This window comes from Pristis pectinata, chromosome 37 (genome assembly GCF_009764475.1).
Source record: "Pristis pectinata isolate sPriPec2 chromosome 37, sPriPec2.1.pri, whole genome shotgun sequence".
Taxonomy (NCBI): domain Eukaryota; kingdom Metazoa; phylum Chordata; class Chondrichthyes; order Rhinopristiformes; family Pristidae; genus Pristis; species Pristis pectinata.
In genome coordinates, this window is record NC_067440.1 from 11,889,571 (window position 1) to 11,909,589 (window position 20,019).

General features: G+C 44.8%; 1 protein-coding gene across 1 annotated transcript in view; it reads right to left on the reverse strand.

Annotated features, from left to right (window-relative positions):
- Nucleotides 1–17,675, reverse strand: part of LOC127586669 (RPA-related protein RADX-like) — a 38,927-nt gene extending 21,252 nt beyond the window's left edge. The window contains exons 1-6 of the mRNA XM_052044786.1: nt 17,042–17,675; nt 14,907–15,052; nt 13,701–13,884; nt 11,367–11,475; nt 8,401–8,492; nt 5,669–5,812 (exon numbers count right to left, since the gene is read on the reverse strand). Of these exons, the coding sequence (XP_051900746.1) occupies nt 5,669–5,812; nt 8,401–8,492; nt 11,367–11,475; nt 13,701–13,884; nt 14,907–15,052; nt 17,042–17,642 (1,276 nt within the window). The 5' untranslated portion in view covers nt 17,643–17,675. The remainder of the gene's footprint in view (nt 1–5,668; nt 5,813–8,400; nt 8,493–11,366; nt 11,476–13,700; nt 13,885–14,906; nt 15,053–17,041) is intronic.
- Between the last annotated feature and the right edge of the window lie 2,344 nt (nt 17,676–20,019).

Sequence of the window (20,019 nt, forward strand, 5' to 3'; positions counted from 1 at the left end):
ATAACTGCTAGAACTGGATAATGCTTAACTTTGTAGTTTTAAGGCTAGAAGGGCTCTTTGACAATATGCTCTGAGACCTCACCGGAGTTTTAAGCCCATGCCAAAGCCCAAAAAAGGGGTGGTGTTGCAATACCTTGGGCAATATCTCCACATCAAACATCACAGATTGACCAGACAGTCACTTGGCGACTGCAGGGTGTTTCTGGTGTGGAATGGCTGCATTAGCTGACACAGCAGCAATAATTACATTTCAATGTACAGAGACTTCATTCAGTAAAAATGTATGTGGACTAGTTAGGAGTTGCATCAGTTTGGTGCATTGCTGTGGATTACACAAACACATTCACACATCTTGTAATGAATATTAAGAATTCACAAAAACACTGCTGGAAGCATCTGACAGATCAGGCAGCTTTGGGGGTGGGGGCAGTGTGGGGGTGGGGGCAGAAGAGAGAGAGAAAATAGGAACAGGAGTGGGACAAACCTACTCCACCATTCAATATGATCACAGCTGATTCATGGACGAGGCAGAGGGACTTCAAACAGATTTAAACCCAAGCCCTCTCAGGTGGACGTAAAACCTCTCATGGCTACTTTTTGCAGAGCAGGGAGCTACTGATTTGTTAGCCTAACATTGGTAGTTAGGTAAATGCTGGAACCTGTAATAAAGGATGTGATATCCAGACGCTTATAGAGAGTAATAAAGTGATCAGAGTCCACATAGATATGTGAAAGGGAAATCCTATTTGTCTCATCTGCTAGAGGATGTACCTATCACAGCAGATGAGGGACAACCAGTGGATGTGGCGTATTGGCATTTTCAGAAGGCTTTTGATAAGGTCCCACACAGGATGGTGTGAATAAGGTTAGACACAGAGAATTGGGGGGGGGGGGGGGGGGGGGGCGTAAACACACAATCATGGATTGAGTGTTGGTTAACAGATAGAAAACAAACAAAAGTAGGAATGAACAGGCCCTTGTCAGGTTTGCAGGGTAGCGGGGTGCTGCAAGGATAAGTATTATGCCAAATTATTTGCCTGAGGGGACCAAAGTAACATTTTTAAGTTTGCTGATGACACAAAATAAGTGGAAATGTGAGTACTAATGAAAATATAAAGAGGCTTCAAGGGGATCACGGACAAACTAAACGAGCAGGCAACGATGTAGAAAAATGTGAAGATTAAAGGTTTACATATAAAATGCTATGGGATTCTCTTTAATCCTACTTAGAGTCATAGAGTACTACAACACAGAAATAGGCCATTTCGCCCATCTAGCCCACGCCAACCTGATCTTCTGCCTAGTCCCATTTATCTGCACTGGGACCGTATCCCTCCAAACCCCTCCCATCTACGTACCTATCCAAACTTCTCTTAAATGTTACAATTGAACCCACATCGATCACTTCCCACTGGCAGCTCTCGTTCCACACTTGCACCACCCTCTGGGTGAAGAAGTTTCCCTTCAGATTCCCCTTAAATATTTCACCTTTCATCCTAAGCCTATGTCCTCTAGTTCTAGTCTCACCCAAGCTTAAGGGAAAAAGCCTGCATGCATTTGTCGAATTCGGTCAGAGGGAAGACTCAAAAGACCACTGTTCTCATTCAATCTCTTTATTACTTGATCCGAGGAGAGAGCACCAAGCCAGGCACCTACGTCCCGGACCGGGTGGTCTCTGAGATACATTGATCTACACACTTTCTTATACTTTTTCAGAGGTGCAAACAATTACCATACAAGGATCATGCATCAGTCAGGCAACATGGCACTTATTTTCTACATCGTGATTGGTTACAGACAAAGGAATTACTTAAAAAAAGTTACTAAAGCTATAGTTCCTTAATCTTTTCAGACCATCTTGTTCCACCGGTTATCTTTGTACACATAAGGTTTCTCATGGTGGGCTCAGGGTCAGTTTAGTGGAGCAAGAGTCAATTGTGCAGACTTGTTGAGACAAGAACTGATTGTACTGTATAATCATATCTCAAGGCTGAAGAAAACTAGCTGAAGCAAGCAAAATCTCTGAAGCAAGGTACTGCAAAGCGAAGCACAGCTATTTCAAGCAGTCTATTACAGCCATAGTGATGTATCCTTTAATTCACGTTTCAGGGCTTAGAATCGTTTACTCTCCTAACCTTTCATTATACCTTATAAACATTCTCACATTCACCCTATTAAAACCCCTCGTAATTTTGTATACCTCTCTAAGATCTCTCCTCATTCTCCAGAGAATAAAGTCCTAACCTATTCAACATTTCCCTATGACTCAGGTCCTGATATCCTGCAACATCCGTGTAAATTTTCTCTGCACTCTTTCAAGTTTATTTATATCTTTCCTGTAGGTAGGTGACCAGAATTGCACACAATATTCTAAATTCGGCCTCAACAACCTCTTGTACAAATTCAACATAACATCCCAACTCCTGTACCTAATGCCCTGATTTATGAAGGCCAAAGCGCCAAAAGCTCTCTTTACAACCCTATCTACTTGTGATGCCACTTTCAAGGAACTATGGCTCTGTATTCCCAGGTCCCTTTGTTCTACCGCACATCTGAGCCCTACCATTCACTGTGTAAGCCTTACCCTGGTTTGTCCTCCCAAAGTGCAACACCTCACACTTATCTGCATTAAATTCCATCTGCCATTTTTCAGCCCATTTTCCTAGCTGGTCAAGATCACACTGCATTCTTTGATAGCCTTCCTCGCTGTCCACTATGCCCCCAATCTTGGTGTCATCTGCAAATTTGCTGATCTAGTTTACAACATCATCTAAATCATTAATATAGATGATAAACAACAATGGACCCAGCACCGATCCCTGCAGCACACCACTAGTCACAGGCCTCTAGTCTAAGAGACAACCATCTACTACCACACTCTGGCTTCTCCCGCGAAGCCAATGTTGAATCCAATTGGCTACTTCATCCTGAATGCCAAGCGACTTAACCTCCTGGACCAGCCTCCCATGCGGGACTTTGTCAAAGGCCTCGCTGAAGTCCATGTCCACCACCTTTCCTTCATCGACCTTCTTGGTAACCTTCTCAAAAAACTCTATAAAATTGGTTAGACATGACCTACCACATACAAAGCCACGTTGACTACCCCTAATCAAGCCCTGTCTATCCAAATACTTATTCATCCTGTTCCTTAGAATACCTTGCAATAACTTACCCACAACTGACATCAAGCTCACTGGCCTATTATTTCCCGGCTTATTCTTAGAGCCTTTCTTGAACAACGGAACATTAGCTATCATCCAGTCCCCTGACACCTCACCTGTGGCTAAGGACGTTTTAAATATCTCTGCCGGGGCCCCTGCAATTTCTGCACTGGCCTCCCACAAGGTCCGAGGGGACACCTTGTCAAGCCCTGGGGATTTATCCACCTTCATTCACCTCAAGACAGCCAGCACCTCCTCTTCTGCAATCCGGATACGGTCCATGACCTCACTACTCTTTTGCCTCAGATCTATAGTCTCCGAGTCTGTCTCCAGAGCAAATACTTGCCCAGGACATCTCAGAGCCCCTTTTAGCCTTTCTAATTCCTTGTTGAAGTTCTTTCGTTCCTTTATATTCCTCAAAGCCTTGTCAGATTTCCGCTTCCTAAAGATTACATATACTTCCTTTTTGACTAAACTTACAAATCTCTTATCACCCAAGGTTCCTGAACTCTGCCATCCTTACCTTTCATCCTCACAGGGACATGCTGGTCTCAAAAAGACTCCCATATGTCAAATGTGTATTTACTCTCAAACATCCACCCCAATCTACTTTCCAGCCTAATACCGTTGTAATTAGCTTTCTCCCAATTTAGTGCTTTCACCTGAGAACCAGTCTTACCCTCATCCATAACTTAAAGCTTATGGAATTATAGTCACTGTTCCCAAAATGTTTCCCCACTAAAACTTCAATCACCTGGCCAAGGTCTTGCATGGCCCATTCCTCGTTGGACCATCTACATACCGTTTCAAGAAACCCCCCTGGATGCACCTAACAAATTCTGTCCCATCTAAACCCCTGGCACAAAGGAATCCCAGTCAATATTGCAGAAGTTAATATCACCCACTACAATGACCCTGTTTTTAACATCTTTCCATGATCTGCCTACATATCCGTTCCCCCAGCTCCTGTTAGCTATTGGGAGGTTGACAATATAACCCCATTATAATGATTGCAACTCCTGAGTTCTACCCATACGGCCTCACTGGATGAACCTTCCAATATGTCCTCTCTTAGTGCAGCAATGACATTCTCCCTAATCAGTAATACAACTCCCCCACCTCTTTTATACCCCTCTCTGTCATGCCTCAAACATCTACACCCTGGAATATTGAGCTGCCAATTCTGTCCTCCTCTCAGCCAAGTTTCCGTAATGGCTGCAACATTGTATTCCATGTACTAGAGCTTAGTACTGCTGCCTTATCTGTTCTGCTCCTTGCATTAGAATAAATACACTTCAGACCATCGCTCCTGCCGTGTTCATTACCCTGACCCTGCCTGCTTTTGCTATTAGATTTACTTGACTTAACCTTTACCTTGTCCTCAATCGCTCAGCTGCTGACTGACTGATCTGGTTCCCACCCCCGACATACTAGTTAAACCTTCCCGAGTCACACTAGCACTCTTTCCTTCCTGCAAGGATATTGGTGCACCAGGTTAGGTGCATCCTATCCTTGTACAGGCCCCACCTGCCCTGGAAGAGATCCCAATGATCCAGGTATCTGAAGCCCTCCATCCTACACCAGCTCTTTAGCCATGCATTCAACTGTACTATCTTCCTATTTCTGGCCTCACTAGCGTGTGCACAGGGAGTAATCCCGAGCATTACAACATTAGAGGTTCTTCTTTTTAACTTTCTGTCTAACTCCCCACAGCTCTGTGCAGGACCCCATCTCTCTTCCTGCCTATGTCATTGGTACCAATATGCACCATGACTTCTGGCTGCTCACCCTCCCTTGACTCTGGCACCAGGGAGTCAACCAGCATCCTGGAGTCTTGTTTGTGACTACAGAATCATCTGCCTCTGACCCTGACTATAGCATCCCCAATCACTAGCCCACCTAGACTTTGACCTTCTCTGCTGTACAACAGAGCCAGTCCTGGTGCCAATGACTTGGCTGCTGTCACTCTCCTCTGAGAGGCTATTCCCCCTCCCCAACAGTATCCAAAACGGTATACCTATCAGAGAGGGGATTAGCCACAGGGGACTCCTGCATTATCTGCCTGCACTCCTGGTGGTCACCCATCTATCTGGCTGACACTGCAGTGTGACCACCTCCCAGAAACTCCCACCTATGAGATTTCTGGATAGTAAAAGAAAAACCAAGGAATATGGGGATAAGGCAGGAAAATGATCTTGTTGAATGGTGGAGCTGGCTATTCCTGCTCCTATTTAATTCTTACGAATCCTGACCCTCAAGCAACATCACCAGAAAACCCCAGGTCGTCTGGTTATTACAGGATTGTACTATCCACATTTCATATATTACAACAGTGGCTTCAATGCAGAACTTCCTTTGTTGGCAATGAAAGTCCTGGTGTTACTAAGGTGCCACAATCTGCAAGTCTTCTTTCCAGCCTGGTGCCCTGTCCAGGAACAGAACAAACCAGGGAGACCTTTTACTCTGAACAAGAAACCCAAACAGCAGGAAAATGTGAAAGCTCTCACCAGTATTATCTGAAATGCTGCACGGGTATACTTGAGCCTGGATCTCTGGTTGGCAAGTGGAGAAAAGCTTCAACACAAAAGGTTCGCATGCTGTCCCATCAATCAGGTGCACCCAGCGGTAAACCAGAAATTCGTCGGCATGCTCTGTAAGATGAAATTGATCAAATGAGTGCACGACTGGAATAAACATAAAAGACTTATCCATAAGATAAGGATGCATGGAGTCTAGGGTAAGGTATTAGCATGGATAGAGGATTGGTTAACCGATAGAAGGCAGAGAGTTGGGATAAATGTGTGTTTCTCTGGTTGGCAATCAGTGGTGAGCGGTGGGGTGCTGCTGGGCCTGCAACTGTTCACAATATACATTAATGATTTGGAAGAGGGGACTGACTGTAGAGTATCTGAGTTTGCTGATGACACTAAATTGAGTGGAAAAGCAAATTGTGCAGAGGATGCGGAGAGTCTGCAGAGAGATATAGATAGGTTAAGTGAGTGGACAAGGATTTGGCAGATGGAGTACAATGTTGGTGAATGCGAGGTCATTCATTTTGGAAGCAAAAATAGATCAGATTATTATTTAAATGGTGAAAGACTGCAGCATGCTGTTGTACAGAGGGACTTGGGAATGCTTGTGCATGAATTGCAAAAGGTTGGTTTGCAGGTGCAACAGGTAACTAAGGCAAATGGAATGTTGGCCTTCATTGCTGGAGGGATTAAAGTTGAGAGCAGGGAGGTTATGCTGCAACTATAGAGGGTACTGGTGAGGCCACACTGGAGTACTGCATGCAGTTCTGGTCTCCTTACTTGAGGAAAGATATATTAGCTTTGGAGGCGGTGCAGAGGAAGTTCACCAGGTTGATTCCAGAGATGTGGGGGTTAGCCTATGAGGAGAGATTGAGTCGCCTGGGACTATACTCGCTGGAATTCAGAACAATGAGAGGGGATCTTACAGAAAAAAATATAAAATTATGAAAGGGATAAATAAAATAGAGCCAGGGGTTGTTTCCACTGGTTGGTGAGACTAGAACTAGAAGACATAGCCTCAAGATTTGGGGACAAGGAATCTAAGAAGGAGATGAGGAGAAACTGCTTTTCCCAGAGAGTAGTGAATCTGTGGAATTCTCTGCCCAGGGAAGCAGTAGAGGCTACCTCATTAAATATATTTAAGACACAGTTAGATAGATTTTTGCATAGTAGGGGAACTAAGGGTTATGGGGAAAAGGCAGGAAGGTGGATCTGAGTCCACAGCCAGATCAGCCATGATCTTATTGAATGGCGGAGCAGGCTCGACAGGCCAGATGGCCGACTCCTGCTCCTATTTCTTATGTCCTTATGTTTGACAAATGATAGATAGCAGAGTGGTAGGTGCAGGTTTTCAAAATGAATGGACAGTTCCCAGATTAAGACAATTTTGTAGAAACTCTAATCCTACCATGTTCTCAACTACTTGCTTTAAAACCTAAGGATGGAAAGCACCTGCCCCTGGTGCATTGTACTGCCATTATTTCTTTCATCACTTTTGACTTGTTTGTAGTAATTTGGTGATTCCCATCTTTTTATTAAGAATTAGTTTTTGACTCTAAGGCAAGCTCTTCTCTTCCTCTGTAATGCAAGTAATCATTCAACTCGTCCACCATTTGATTTAATCTGCAAAATCTCTTCAAGCTATCAAATTCTCCTCTTTGTCTTTCTCCACAGTTCTGCAATTTCTATTTCTCATATTCATTGAACTCTTTCTGTATTGTGATTTTGTAAACGAAATTAAAGAAACAATGGACATGTTGGATGATTACTTGCATTTCGTTCCCTACTCCAGGTCATTAAGTAGTCAACAATCAAGGGCCTAGAACCGATCCCTGGGGGCTCCACCAGTAACATCCCTCCAGCCTAAATAGGACCCATTTATTCCAACTCTGCTTTCTAGGTGATTGCCATTTTTCAACCCATGCTAACACACTTCCTCCAATACTTTGGATTCTATTAACCAAAGGTATCAGATATAGGAAATAAAACAAGTCTAATAAAGATTATCTAAGATCCCACTCAATGGTGGGATGGCTGGGGGGATTCTCCTGTTCCTATCATCATGAAATTCCAATGTAATCTACTCCCACCTTCCCTTCAAGCAGTTCAATCCAGATCATAACATCTCACTACATAAAAATTTCTCATCCCCTTCCCTTGGACCTTTTGCCAATTAACTTGAAATTTGTCTTTGTTTCTCAGAGGGAGAGAGATATGGGGAATATCTGTGTACAGGAAATGACAAGTGGCTGGCAGTGAGGTTCAGAGAATGAGAGGCACCTGATAGACGAAGTTACCAATGTCTAGAAATAGGATACGGGGAACAATAGATTTCTGGAAGTAAGCTACAGGGAGTTGGTAGCTGGCTGCAGCAAGGTCCAGGGAGTGAGATGAAGGAAATCAGAGGTGGCTGGGGCAGTGGTACAGGGAGTGATAAGTGCCAAGGACTGAAGTACAGGGAATGACATTGTCTGGGAGTGAGGTACCAAGAGTTACAGTCACCCAGGATTAAAATACAGAGTCACAGGTGTAAGGTACTAGGTGTTAGGTACATGAAGTGGCAAGTGCCCGCAAGTGCGGTAAAGGGAAACAGGTGACTGGGCGTGAGGCACAGGGAGTGACAGGTACCTGGAGTGAGGTCCAGGAACTGCAGGTGCCTGTGGGTGACATACAGGGAGAAAAGTGGCTGGAAGAATCGGAGTACATACCTTTGTTTCGGATGCGTTCTTGTCTACCAACAAATGTAACGAGGCCAATAATGTCACATTGGTCTCCAGGGTGAAGGTCTGACAATTCCTTCCTGTTCCAACAGACAAACAGGATCCAGTTACAAAGCTATTAGTAAGAATTCATAAGGCTGTGTATAAAGAATCTATGGTTTCACTTTGCACAAATTTCAAACTGGGAGATCTGGATACTAGTTCCAGTTTGTGCGTTCATTGGTCTCAATAACCCTTGACTAGGGAGGGAGGGTTAAAATGAACCAGGGCTGGTGGGGTATACAATGAATCCTAGTGGGTGTTGCTTGTGGGGTAGAAGCATGCGATAGGGGTTGCTAATTACTGGGTGAGGACAAGATCAGACTTGACCCTGACACTCATGCAATGGCCAATTAGCCTTCCAAGACACATTGTTTAGATCCACTCAGGAAAGTGGCTTTGTGAATGAGAATTGGAGTTGCTGCAACCTGACTGCTTCTGAAATCATCATCCATGCCTTTGTTACCTCTATTCCAACATCCTCCCAGTCAGACTCCCTCTGTAAACTCAGCTGCCATGTGCAGCAGCAGGTACCAAATCCTGTTCACCCATCACCACCTGTGTTCTCTGCCTTGCTCTGGATGTTGGTTAAGCAAGCCAAGAATTTAAAAATTCCCATCGTTGCTTTCAAATCCATCCTCAGGCTTGTCCCTCCCTCTCTCCGTAACCCCTTCTGGCCCTGCAACCTTCCAAGATCTATGCACTGCTCCTGTTCTGGCTTCTTGATCATTGCCAGTTTTAACTACAGCTATACCTTCAGCTGCCTGGACCCTGAACTATGCTGATGAAAGGTTTTCAACCTGGAATGTCGTCTTTCCTTCCATGGATGCTGTCTGACCGGCTGAGCACTAGTGAGGCTAAATGCAAACTAGAGGAACAGCACCTTGTATTCTGCTTGGGTAGTCTCCAACCCTCTGCTCCTGATCCACACAGTTCCTCCTTTACCCACCACCCCCCATCACCCTGTTCCATTCCCTTCTTTCCCCTCCTCCACCCAGTCCATCTGCCCATCACCCACACACTCCTCCCACTGGGTCCCCTCCCCCCCCCCACTCTTCCCATCTACCCTCCCCACCTCCCTTCTTTGGTTCCACGCTCCGCCTTCCTTTCCGATCAGATTCCACCATCTGCGGACCTTTGCTGCCTCCACCTATCACCTCCCAGCCTCTGTTGCTATTCCCACTCTGCCCTCCCCCATCTGCCTATCACACCTCCTCAGCTGGATTCACACATCACTTGCCAGCTGTTGCTCCACCCCTTCCCTTCAGCTCTTTACACTTGCTTTCTCCCTCCATCCCTCAGTCCAGATCAAGGGTCTCCGCCCTACGTCTCTCTCCCTCCACACACTCTGCCTGAGACCCACTGAGTTCCTCCAGCATTTTGTTTCTTGTTGCTGTGCTTTTTGTTTCATTTCAGACTTGCAGGTTCTGTAGTATTTTGCTTTTGAAAAAGTCATAAACCAGTTTTCAACTAACCCCACGCCCAACCACTACCCTCAACCCCCACCCCCCACTTACTTGTGCTGGTTTGTGGCGAGAACCACTTGGCATTTACCTCGACACTGCTTTCTGCCAGCTTTTAGCCATGCTCACCTTATCTTCCCATCAGAGTTGAACAAGGGGTTTGGGAGCAAGGCACATTGGTCAGGGTAAAGTATAGGGTACATTGGTCATTTGAACCATTAAACCTACTTGGCCATTCAATAACTATTCTCATTTCCCACCCAATCTATTAATCTCAACCCCGAATAGTCTCAATAACAACATTCACACCCTCTGCGGTATTAAGGAATTTCCCCTTACCTCCGTTCTATATTGCCAATCCTTTTACATTCAAGGAAACAAGTTCTCAGCACCTGGCCATTCAAAGGGAAAGTTAATCCCTATCCACACCCGACCTGGGAACATTCAACGTTCAATGAATGGCAAAAGCAAGTGCTCGACAAGCAGACACTCTCAAAAAGGACTATTCTGTGGGCAATTACCTTCTGCTCCCCTGTAGGTGCTGACAGGTGCCAGTTCTAATAGCCATGCTTCAAATGTGAACACAGATAAGACAGTAGAATGGAGGTGCTCATGAGTGCTCAGACCAGTGGTGTTTACACTCAGTCCAACTTTGCTAGGGGTCACAGAAACCATTCTCAGAACCCTGAGTGAGGCACCAACCTGTTTGTCTTTGGGAGGAAACTGGAGCATCAGACCTTAGTGATGTCTAAATGGGCAAGAGGTCTAAATCCAAGCTACAACTCAATCTACTTTAAGAGTTCAGATTAACTAACAAACTACCTTTGCCTGGCGTCAACAGAAACTGCATCCACGGTTTCTGTATTTTATATTTCTTTAAGACACAGGAGGCGGCCAGTTTGGCCCATCCAGTCAATGGCATCTCACGGTGCAATCCTATTCCTCTATAACCTATTCTCCCCACATTCTCATCAACTGCCCCTCAGATTCTACACACACCTACACACTCCGGACAATGGCCAATTAACCCACCAACCTGCCTGTCTTTAGGAGGAAACTGGAGCACCCAGAGGAAACCCACGTAGTCAGGGGGAGGACGTGCAAACTCCACACACACAACACCCTGAGAGGCAGCAACTCAGCTAGCCATTTCACTGTGCCGCCCAGTGGATCAGCATGATGATATTTCACCACTACTCATCCCCACCCCAACCCCCACACCATTCCTGCTTAGAAACTGGAGGGTGGTGTACCCACGGATCGTTCCCTTCTCGGATTTCCCAGCACATGGGGGAGCAGGAACTAGGGCCATTACACTCATTGCATTGCAGTTGCATCAGTGAATGTTGTAACTGGATCCTGTGGGTTTACTGAACAAACTCAGAATGCTTCCCATTTGCTGGAAATTGGGAAAGGACAATGTGCATGCAGAAAAGGAGCCATGGGAGCTACCTGGTGGCAAAGCAGTACTGCAGTGGTGGTAACTGCCACTCTTCACTCACAGACCCGGCACTGACCACGGTGATTTCAGCCGCTGGATTCCTTGGGTTTAAATTTAACTCTGCAAAGTGTAATGGTTAAAGAGCAAAGATCAAAACGCAATACAATACACACCATATCTTTTTTCTATGCTTTTTAAAAGCAAGACCAAAATATAAGACATGTCTCCTAAAGATAGAAAAGCAAAATACTAGATTCTGGAAACTTAAAATACAACATGAAATGCTGCAAAAACTTGGCAGCATTTGTGGGCTGAGAAATTACTAATTCTCTTTCAACAAATGCTGATTGACTTACTGGTCAACATTTTCCATTTTTATCTCCCACGGATAGAAAGGGAGAGAGTCAACACCAAGGATATTTTTCAGATGGAACAGGGTAACAATATAACTGGACCAGAGATGATGTGATTGGGTGGTAATTTTAAGGTCAAATGTCATACTCTTTATTAAAACATGCCATTGCATTTTAAGATGAAGAATTAATGAGTGGTTACAGCACAAAAGGAAACTATTTCGCCCACTGCATTGGTACCAACTGTGTAATATTAATCCTGTGAATACCCTTTCCCCCATAGCCTTGTAAATTCCTTTTTCAATATTATAACGCAATCTGCCCCAGCCATTATCCCTGCAAGGGCATTCCAGACCCTAATCACTCAGTGAGGAAAAAATTTGTCTTCATATTTCATTTCATTCAATCGATGTTCCCTGGTTCTTGACTCCTCCAACAAAGAGAATAGCTTCCCTCTATCTATTCTGTCTATACCTTTCCTGATTTTACAGATTGCCTTGCAACCTCCTTTGTTCAAAGGCAAACAACTCTAGCCTCCAAGCTAACCATATAACTAAGGCCCTCATCCCTGGAATCACTATCGTAAAGCTATGCTGCATATCTATCCTGAAGTGGAGTGCCCGAAACTGGACAAAATACTACAGTTATGGCTGAACCAGTATTCTATTAAAGTTCATCATTACTCTCTTGCTTGCATTCTCTCTGCCTCTATTTATAAAGCCCACAATCCCATTTTATTTTTAAAAGTCACTTTCTCAACCTGCCCGGCCACTTGCAATGAACTATGGAAATATAACCTCCGATCTCTCTGTTCTCATAGCCGTCTTAGAATTGCACCTTCTTGTTTATACTGCCACAATTTTTGTACAATTTAGGATACCGACAAGGGGAATATGAATAACTGAGCTACAGCTGGAGAGAGAGTACAAATACACTGACACGTTTCACTTTGTCAAGGGTGCCACCTTTTGGATGAAACTTTTAAGGCTATCATCTTGACAGAAGAGGTTCATTGGTCATCTTTCAAAGAACAGCAAAGGTGTTCTCCCAAGTGTGCAGGACAATATTTATCCCTCAGCCAACACCACTCAGACAGATGAGTTGCGACATTGCTGATTATGTGACCTTGCTGTGTATACTTTTACTACATTACCATAGTTCAAAACTACCTCCTGAGGTGGTGAAATGTGGTCTACAATTGCAAATTCATTCCTTATAGGTAATTACAGAAATCAAGAAAATTATAACACAAAATTCTGCTAAAATGGTGAAAATGGGCAGATGTAAGACTTTTATCATGGCTAGTTATGGTTCAGCCTATCACTGGTCCCTTGCTCAAATGAGCATCATTCATTCATGAATCAAAGAGGCAGGTAAACACATTGGCTGCTTGACTGTAGAAGCATCACATCATACACATCGCAACCTACACTCACATGTTCTGGTCAGGGACACTCCATGGCAGCATCCTGACCACGATGCAATGGATCAGAATCAAATCCAAATTAACATTAGTGGCATTTAATCTGATAGCGAGGAAGAGATTGAGATTAACTCGCCCTGGTTGAGTTTGAAATCAGAGCCTAATAAATGCAACTTCATGGTTTAAATTTTCCAAACAACATTCTCAGCCTGAACACTCACGAAGCTGGCAGAAACAAATGATTAAACCAACATTATAAGTGGGAGTTTTTTTTGAAGAGAGGGTTGAAGCAAATTGTTGGAGAAAGTGGTGCCTTAATCTGTATTCAACCTGGGCTCTCTCTGATGAAGCTTCACTCAGTATCTAATCCACGATGACTCTTCCCCAGGAGTGTGTGAAGGGACAGTGTAGAGGGAGCTTTACATCTAAACCATGCTGTCTGTGCCTATGAGTGTTTGATGGGATTCTGTACCTAAAAGTACTAACTCAGATCTTACGATTGCTACATCTTTAAAGGGAAAAACAACATACAGAGATCCACTGAGTCATCTTACTGCACCATTATGTACCTAAGGCTGGCTCCCTTGTAACTCCAGGGTCTTGCCCCATCCGTGTGGCATAACTTTCCTTCACAACGTAGTTGTGCAGTTGAATCACCATTCCTGGCTCCAGGTATCTGTACCAGTCCATGCACAGGGAGTTCCACAGCACAAGTGTGACTAAGCCTGATTTATCGGCTGCTAGGAATTTGGCCTGTGGGAAGAAATCAGGAACAAATTCTCAAAAGAATACTCAAAAGAAGGTATTGCACAAAGCTGATGACAATATGTAACCCTCTAATCTCCTCACCTTCCTGTTTTAGGAGCTTCAGTTATGAGTTTTGGCTCAGTTTCATCAAATAATTATCCCCAGAAACAATATGCCCTGGGTAATGCTGATGCTCTCAGGTTCATAGGAAGCAGTAGGGGTTACTGTTGATGACAGAGTGCTGAGCCAGAGAGTAGGCCAAAAGCAACTGACTGAAAGGTCACAATGAACAGCATTTTACAGGCCAACGTCAAACTGTGGGTAAAGGACTGAAGCCAATCACTGGTCAAAGAATCAAGCCAGCAGTAGTTAAAGAACAAATATCAAATAACTGTTAAAGAGCCAATATGCAGCAACTGTGACACTGAGCCACAGTAGAAGGACTCATTCCAAGCAGCAGTTAAAAGGCCAATACAGCGTTGGAGGAAAATAAAAGTAGGGCATGAAAAGGGGAATTGAGAGGATATTTTGGCTACCATGAAGTTAAGAAGTCAAGTTGGAGCAATTTGAGCAGGCAGTTTCATAGGGCAGAAGCAACTGTTAGCAAGGATGGAGTGAAAGAAGCAGAGAACTAAAAGTAGATGCGTGCACATTGGATCAGGCATCAGGTAGGTGGGGGGGGGGGGGTGGGGGCAGTTGCTGAGGCAGGGCAGAGGGAGGCCATGAACTGGCTTGTAAATGAGGTCAAGGGTCTCCAAATCAAATCAACAAAGACCAAGGAGAAAGTAGAATATGATGGTGGCAGGTTAAAAAAAATACAAAACCCACCAATAAAGTGCTTTATTGATCTTGAGGCAGCAGAATGGGTTTCCTGTCCTGCAGCCCCTCCCTGTCACCCAGCCTGCTGTCACGTTACCTGGGGACCTGCACAAAAATAACCATTAGGTCAAAATACCGAATGGTATGTGTGCATCTGGAGTCATCCTCCAGCAAGAATCAACAGGGAACAATAATCATTTGCTACTTACTTGGAATGGGCATTCTGCAAATCTGTCAGGTCGTCCAAAATGATGAAGTCTGCACTTGCGAAGGATACGGACGACCACTGGTGGGTGGTCTTTTCGCTTTTGTGAGATGTATCCCTCCAGCTGGCTCAGAGAAATGCTCCCAGATCCTGTGAACATCCAACAAAAGCAAAGCCATGTGTCAGGTGGATATCCATTCAGCACTACCACCAACACCCCATCTCTTCACTCTGCCCCTCCTTCATCACATGCTCAATAGAACCCACTGAGAATGTGCCAGATCTTTGAAAGAGCATTCAAATCATCTATTCCCACTTTCTCATTCTCCATTGGCCTGCGATTCCTTTTCTTTTTAAGTACACATCTACTTAATATTATTATTGAATCTGTTCGAGCTCTTTCATGCAGTACTTTAGAAATTACTAAAAATTCCCATACTAGGTAAATTCTCATTTTTTGCTAAGGAACCTTTTCCTCTAGTCGCTGTCACTGGAAGCTTTCATCTTATTTGTCAAACCTACAAATGATTCTGTATTAAATTTCTTCTTAACACTCTCAGGCCTATGGAAAATAATCTCTTCACTAGGAAGATTAACAGTCATCCAGCAGCCTGATGGTGTGACTCTGCAATCAGCAACATTCATGAACACTTCAAAGAATATAATTTTTTGTTAGTTCATTAAAGGTAATGCTGCAACAGGCACTTTTATTGCCTGTCCTTTCTTATCCTGAGAAGATGCAATTGTTCTTCTGGCAGAAAACTGCTTCAGAGGACAAAGAGTTTACCATACTGTGTGAACCAAAATAATGTCACAGCCCATGCTCTGGCAAGGAATCATAACTTTCCTTCCTGAAGGGAATTATGAATTTTTACAACAATCCAGGCACGTTTCTGACACCTGTCCACAGACTATCAAAGTGATAAGATATGAACTCAATCTCAGGATTGTTTCTAAATACACAGTGTGATTCACTCAGTACAAGGTGCTGAATCATAAACTGAATTAATAAACTTTATCAAATGGCCATTTCTCAAAGTAATGCAGAGTGATGACACATGGTTGAAACAAACCTCATTAAACTCTGATATTATACATTCTTGCTTGATTATCTGTTCTGCCAGATTCTTAGTAAGACTATTCATCTTGAAGAGCAAAGTTCAGTACACCACATTGGAATTTCTGGGACTATCCCTTAAAGGTTTATGGGCTATAGTGAGGTTCTATTCAGTATCTGAAATTTAACAATATTTCCACTGGGATTTCAATAAAGTATAATGTCATATGGGAGAATTTTTTATATTCCATCCACTTCAATCGACCAGTATATTCAATACACGGTCCTTTCAAATGTAGATCGAATGCACACAATCCAGAATGACATTCCTAATGTGCAACCGAGAGAGTAGTCTTGGAGGTGCCATTTTTTTGGAATGGGATGCAAGATCGATACACTTCCCACTGCCTCGGTAAAGCACCTAACGTAATCAGAGATCCCACCCACCCTGGACATCCTCTCTTCGTCCCCCTCCCATCAGGGAGAAGATTCAAAAGCCTGAAAGCACGTACCACCAGGCTCGAGGACAGATTCTATCCCACTGTTATAAGACTTTTGAACAGTCCCCTAGTACGATAAGATGGACTCTTGACCTCACAATCTACCGCGTCATGGCCCTGGTACCTTATTGTATACCTACACTGCACTTTCTCTGTACTGTAACACTTTATTCTGCATTTCAGTTATTGTTTTCCCTTGTACTACCTCAATGTACTGATGTGATGAAGAGATCTATCTGTCTGGATGGCATGCAAAACGAAGTTTTTCACTGTACCTTGGTACATGTGATAATAATAAACCAATTTACCAACTTAGATGTAACAGTCCTGAGACATTATTTCAGAGCAGGCCAAGGGAGTCCTTCCCAGTGACGTGGGGCCAACATACTATCCCAACAGTCAACGGAGGATCTTATTGCAAAATGGGGTCACACTTTCCACCAACTAATGCAGCCTAACGGTATGTCACTGGCTGCATGGTGCAGTCTTTCTTTTAGTGTGAGCCCGGTTAAAAAAATTATTAGCCATGGTTAAAAAAAAGTTACATTGAAAATCTTAGCCATGTGGAAGGAACCGCTTCACCTCTGAGACGTTGCGTCGGGACCAGAGGATGGTCAGCGGGCCGTGGGTGCCAGACGTCTCCGTAATAGTCGGCGCAGTCCCACAGGGGTAGATAGCACCGCCTCCTGGCTCTGAGTGGTAGCTCAGGCCCCACCCGATGTTCGGCCCCCTCGCCCAGCACCTGCAGCTTCGTGCGTCGCGTCCCCTTTAAGAGGGGCGAGGGAGCGCCGTTGCCACGGGCGACCACCTGGGCCTCCATGATAACGAAGTTCCTGCCGCCCGCCCCGGCCCGCCTCTCGTCGTACTCCAGGCCCAGGCGCACCCCGCGCAGTTCGCAGCCGCCGTGCAGCAGGTTGCGGCGGGCCAGCGAGTTGAGGGAGGGCCGCAGGGTGGCGCGGAGCCGGCAGCGGCCGTCGCTCAGGCTCACGTCGTACATGTCGGGGCCCAGGCCTGCGCCCTCCAGCAGGCCCTCTCCGCTCCCCGGGTCCCTCCGGTATCTCTCCACTGAGAGCACGGCCACCGGCTCCTGACACACCAACCAGCGGCCGGCGGTGCCAGAGCCAGCGGCGAGGTCGCGGAACAACAGCCCCAACCCGCCATCGGCCGACCCGCCCTCCGCCATCTTGGTGTAGGGCGAAGCGGCCTGCGTGCCCTGTTGTTGCGTCATCGCGTCGCCATTGACGCAACCGTGGGCAGCGTGATGACGCTATAGCCCTGAGCTCTTGAGAAGGAGCCGAGGTTGGCATTGCCTAACATGGGTGAATGAGTGGCCTTGGTGATCAGCCTTGGATCAATGGGCACCACTGTTGTGGGTTCAAATCCCACCCTGCAGATCCAATCTAATTCTTGTGCAATATCGAGGGAGTGCCATACTGTTATAGAGCTAAACAGCAGGGATACAGGCACTTCGGCCCAACTGGTCCATGCTGACTAAGATTCCCATCCAAGCTGGTCCCATTTGCCAGTGTTTGGCCCATAACCTTTCCTATCTATTGCAAAAGATGCATTTCACTGTGTGTTTTGATGTACATGTGACTAATAAAGATATCTTAATCTTATCTGTCCTACAGTCTTTTAAAAATTGTTATTGTACCTGCCTCAACCACTTCCCCTGGAAGGTCATTCCACATACATAGTACATAAAACAGTAAGATAAGATATCCTTATTAGTCACGTGCACATCGAAACACACAGTGAAATACATCTTTTGCATAGAGTGTTCCGGGGACAGTCCGCAAGTGTCGCCACGCTTCTGGCGCCAACATAGCATGACCGCAACTTCCTAACCTGTACGTCTTTGGAATGTAGGAGGAAACCCACACAGACACGGGGAGAATGTACAAACTCGTTACAGACAGCGGTTTGGCCCATAATGTTGTGCTGAACTAGTTCAACTAGTAACTTAAAACCTACTAAACTAGTCCCTTCTGCCTACATGATGCCCATATCCCTCTATTCTCTGCATATTCATGTGCCTACCTAAGGGCCTCTTAAACGCCTCTATCGTATTTGCCTCCACCACCACCCCTGGCAGTGCATACCAAGCATCCACCACTTGCCCCACACACCTCCTTTGAACTTACCCCCCTCACCATAAATGCATGCCCTCTAGTATTAGACATTTCAACCCTGGGAAAAAGATACTGGCTGTCGACTCTATTTATGACCCTCATAATCTTGTACCATCCTTTGTGTAAAAAAAAGTTACCCCTCAAGCTGCTATTAAATCTTTCACTTCTCACCTTAACCTATGCCCTCTAGTTCTTGATTCCCCGGTCCTGGGAAAATGAGTGCATTCACCCTATCTATGGTTCTCAAGATTTTATACACCTCTATGAGATCACCTCTCAGTCTCCTACGCTCCAAGGAATAAAGTACTATCCTGTCCAACCTCTCCCTGTAACTCAGTCCCTCAAGTCTTGGCAACATCCTTGTGAATCTCCTCTGCACTCTTTTCAGTTTTCCTACAGCAGAGCGACCAAAACTGAACACAATACTCCCAAGTGCAGCATCACCAGTGTCCTGTACAACCGCACCATAGAACATAGAACAGTACAGCACAGAACAGGCCCTTCGGCCCACAATGTTTTGCCAACATAGCTAATCCCTCCTACCTACAGAATGCCCATATCCCTCCATTTTTCTCTCATTCGTGTGCCATCGAATTGTCAGATTATTTTACCTGCTTTAAATTCAACTTCAGAAACTGAGTTCCCAAGACGTAAAGGAAAATGCTATCAACCCAGCAAAACGTAGCATCATTACAAAAATTTCTTCTTTTCATATTGAAATTTGCAGAGGCTATTCGGCCTGTCGTACAATACCCAATTAAAATGACCTCCCAACTTCTATACTCAATACCCTGACTGATGAAGGCCAGCGTGCCAAAAGCCTTCTTCACCACCCTGTCTATCTGTGACTCCACTTTCAGGGAACCATGTACTGGTACTCCAAGGTCCCTCTGTTCTACTGCACTCCACAGGGCCTTGCCGTTCACTGTGAAACTTTTCGACTTTCCAGAAGACAACACCTCGCACTGATCCGAATTAAACTCCATTTGTCATTCCTCAACCCACTTACTCAGCTGATCAAGTTGGACAGGTTGATTAGATCTCTCAACTGGATGAAAGGCATCCCGAAACCTTATTTGAAGAATGGCAGGGTGCTCTCCTTGTTGGTCCTAGACTATAATTTATCCTTTGCTCAGATAGGAAACAGATTATCTGACTGATTGTTGGAAGCTTCCTTTGCATAAATTTCTCCCATTGTAACGGTGACCACAATCCAAAGGTATTTCATTGATTTTAGGCATTTTGGAAAGATGAGAAACGCACTGTGTAAATGCATGTTTTATTAATCTATTGCGACGTTATAGTGCTGTTCCATTTCCAGGAATTACAAACACCCCCTGTTGCAAGGCACTATATGTGGCATGTAAGGAAAAGACAATTTTTATCACTGGTTATCAAATTGTCAGGTAAAAACTAATGCCTTGGCAA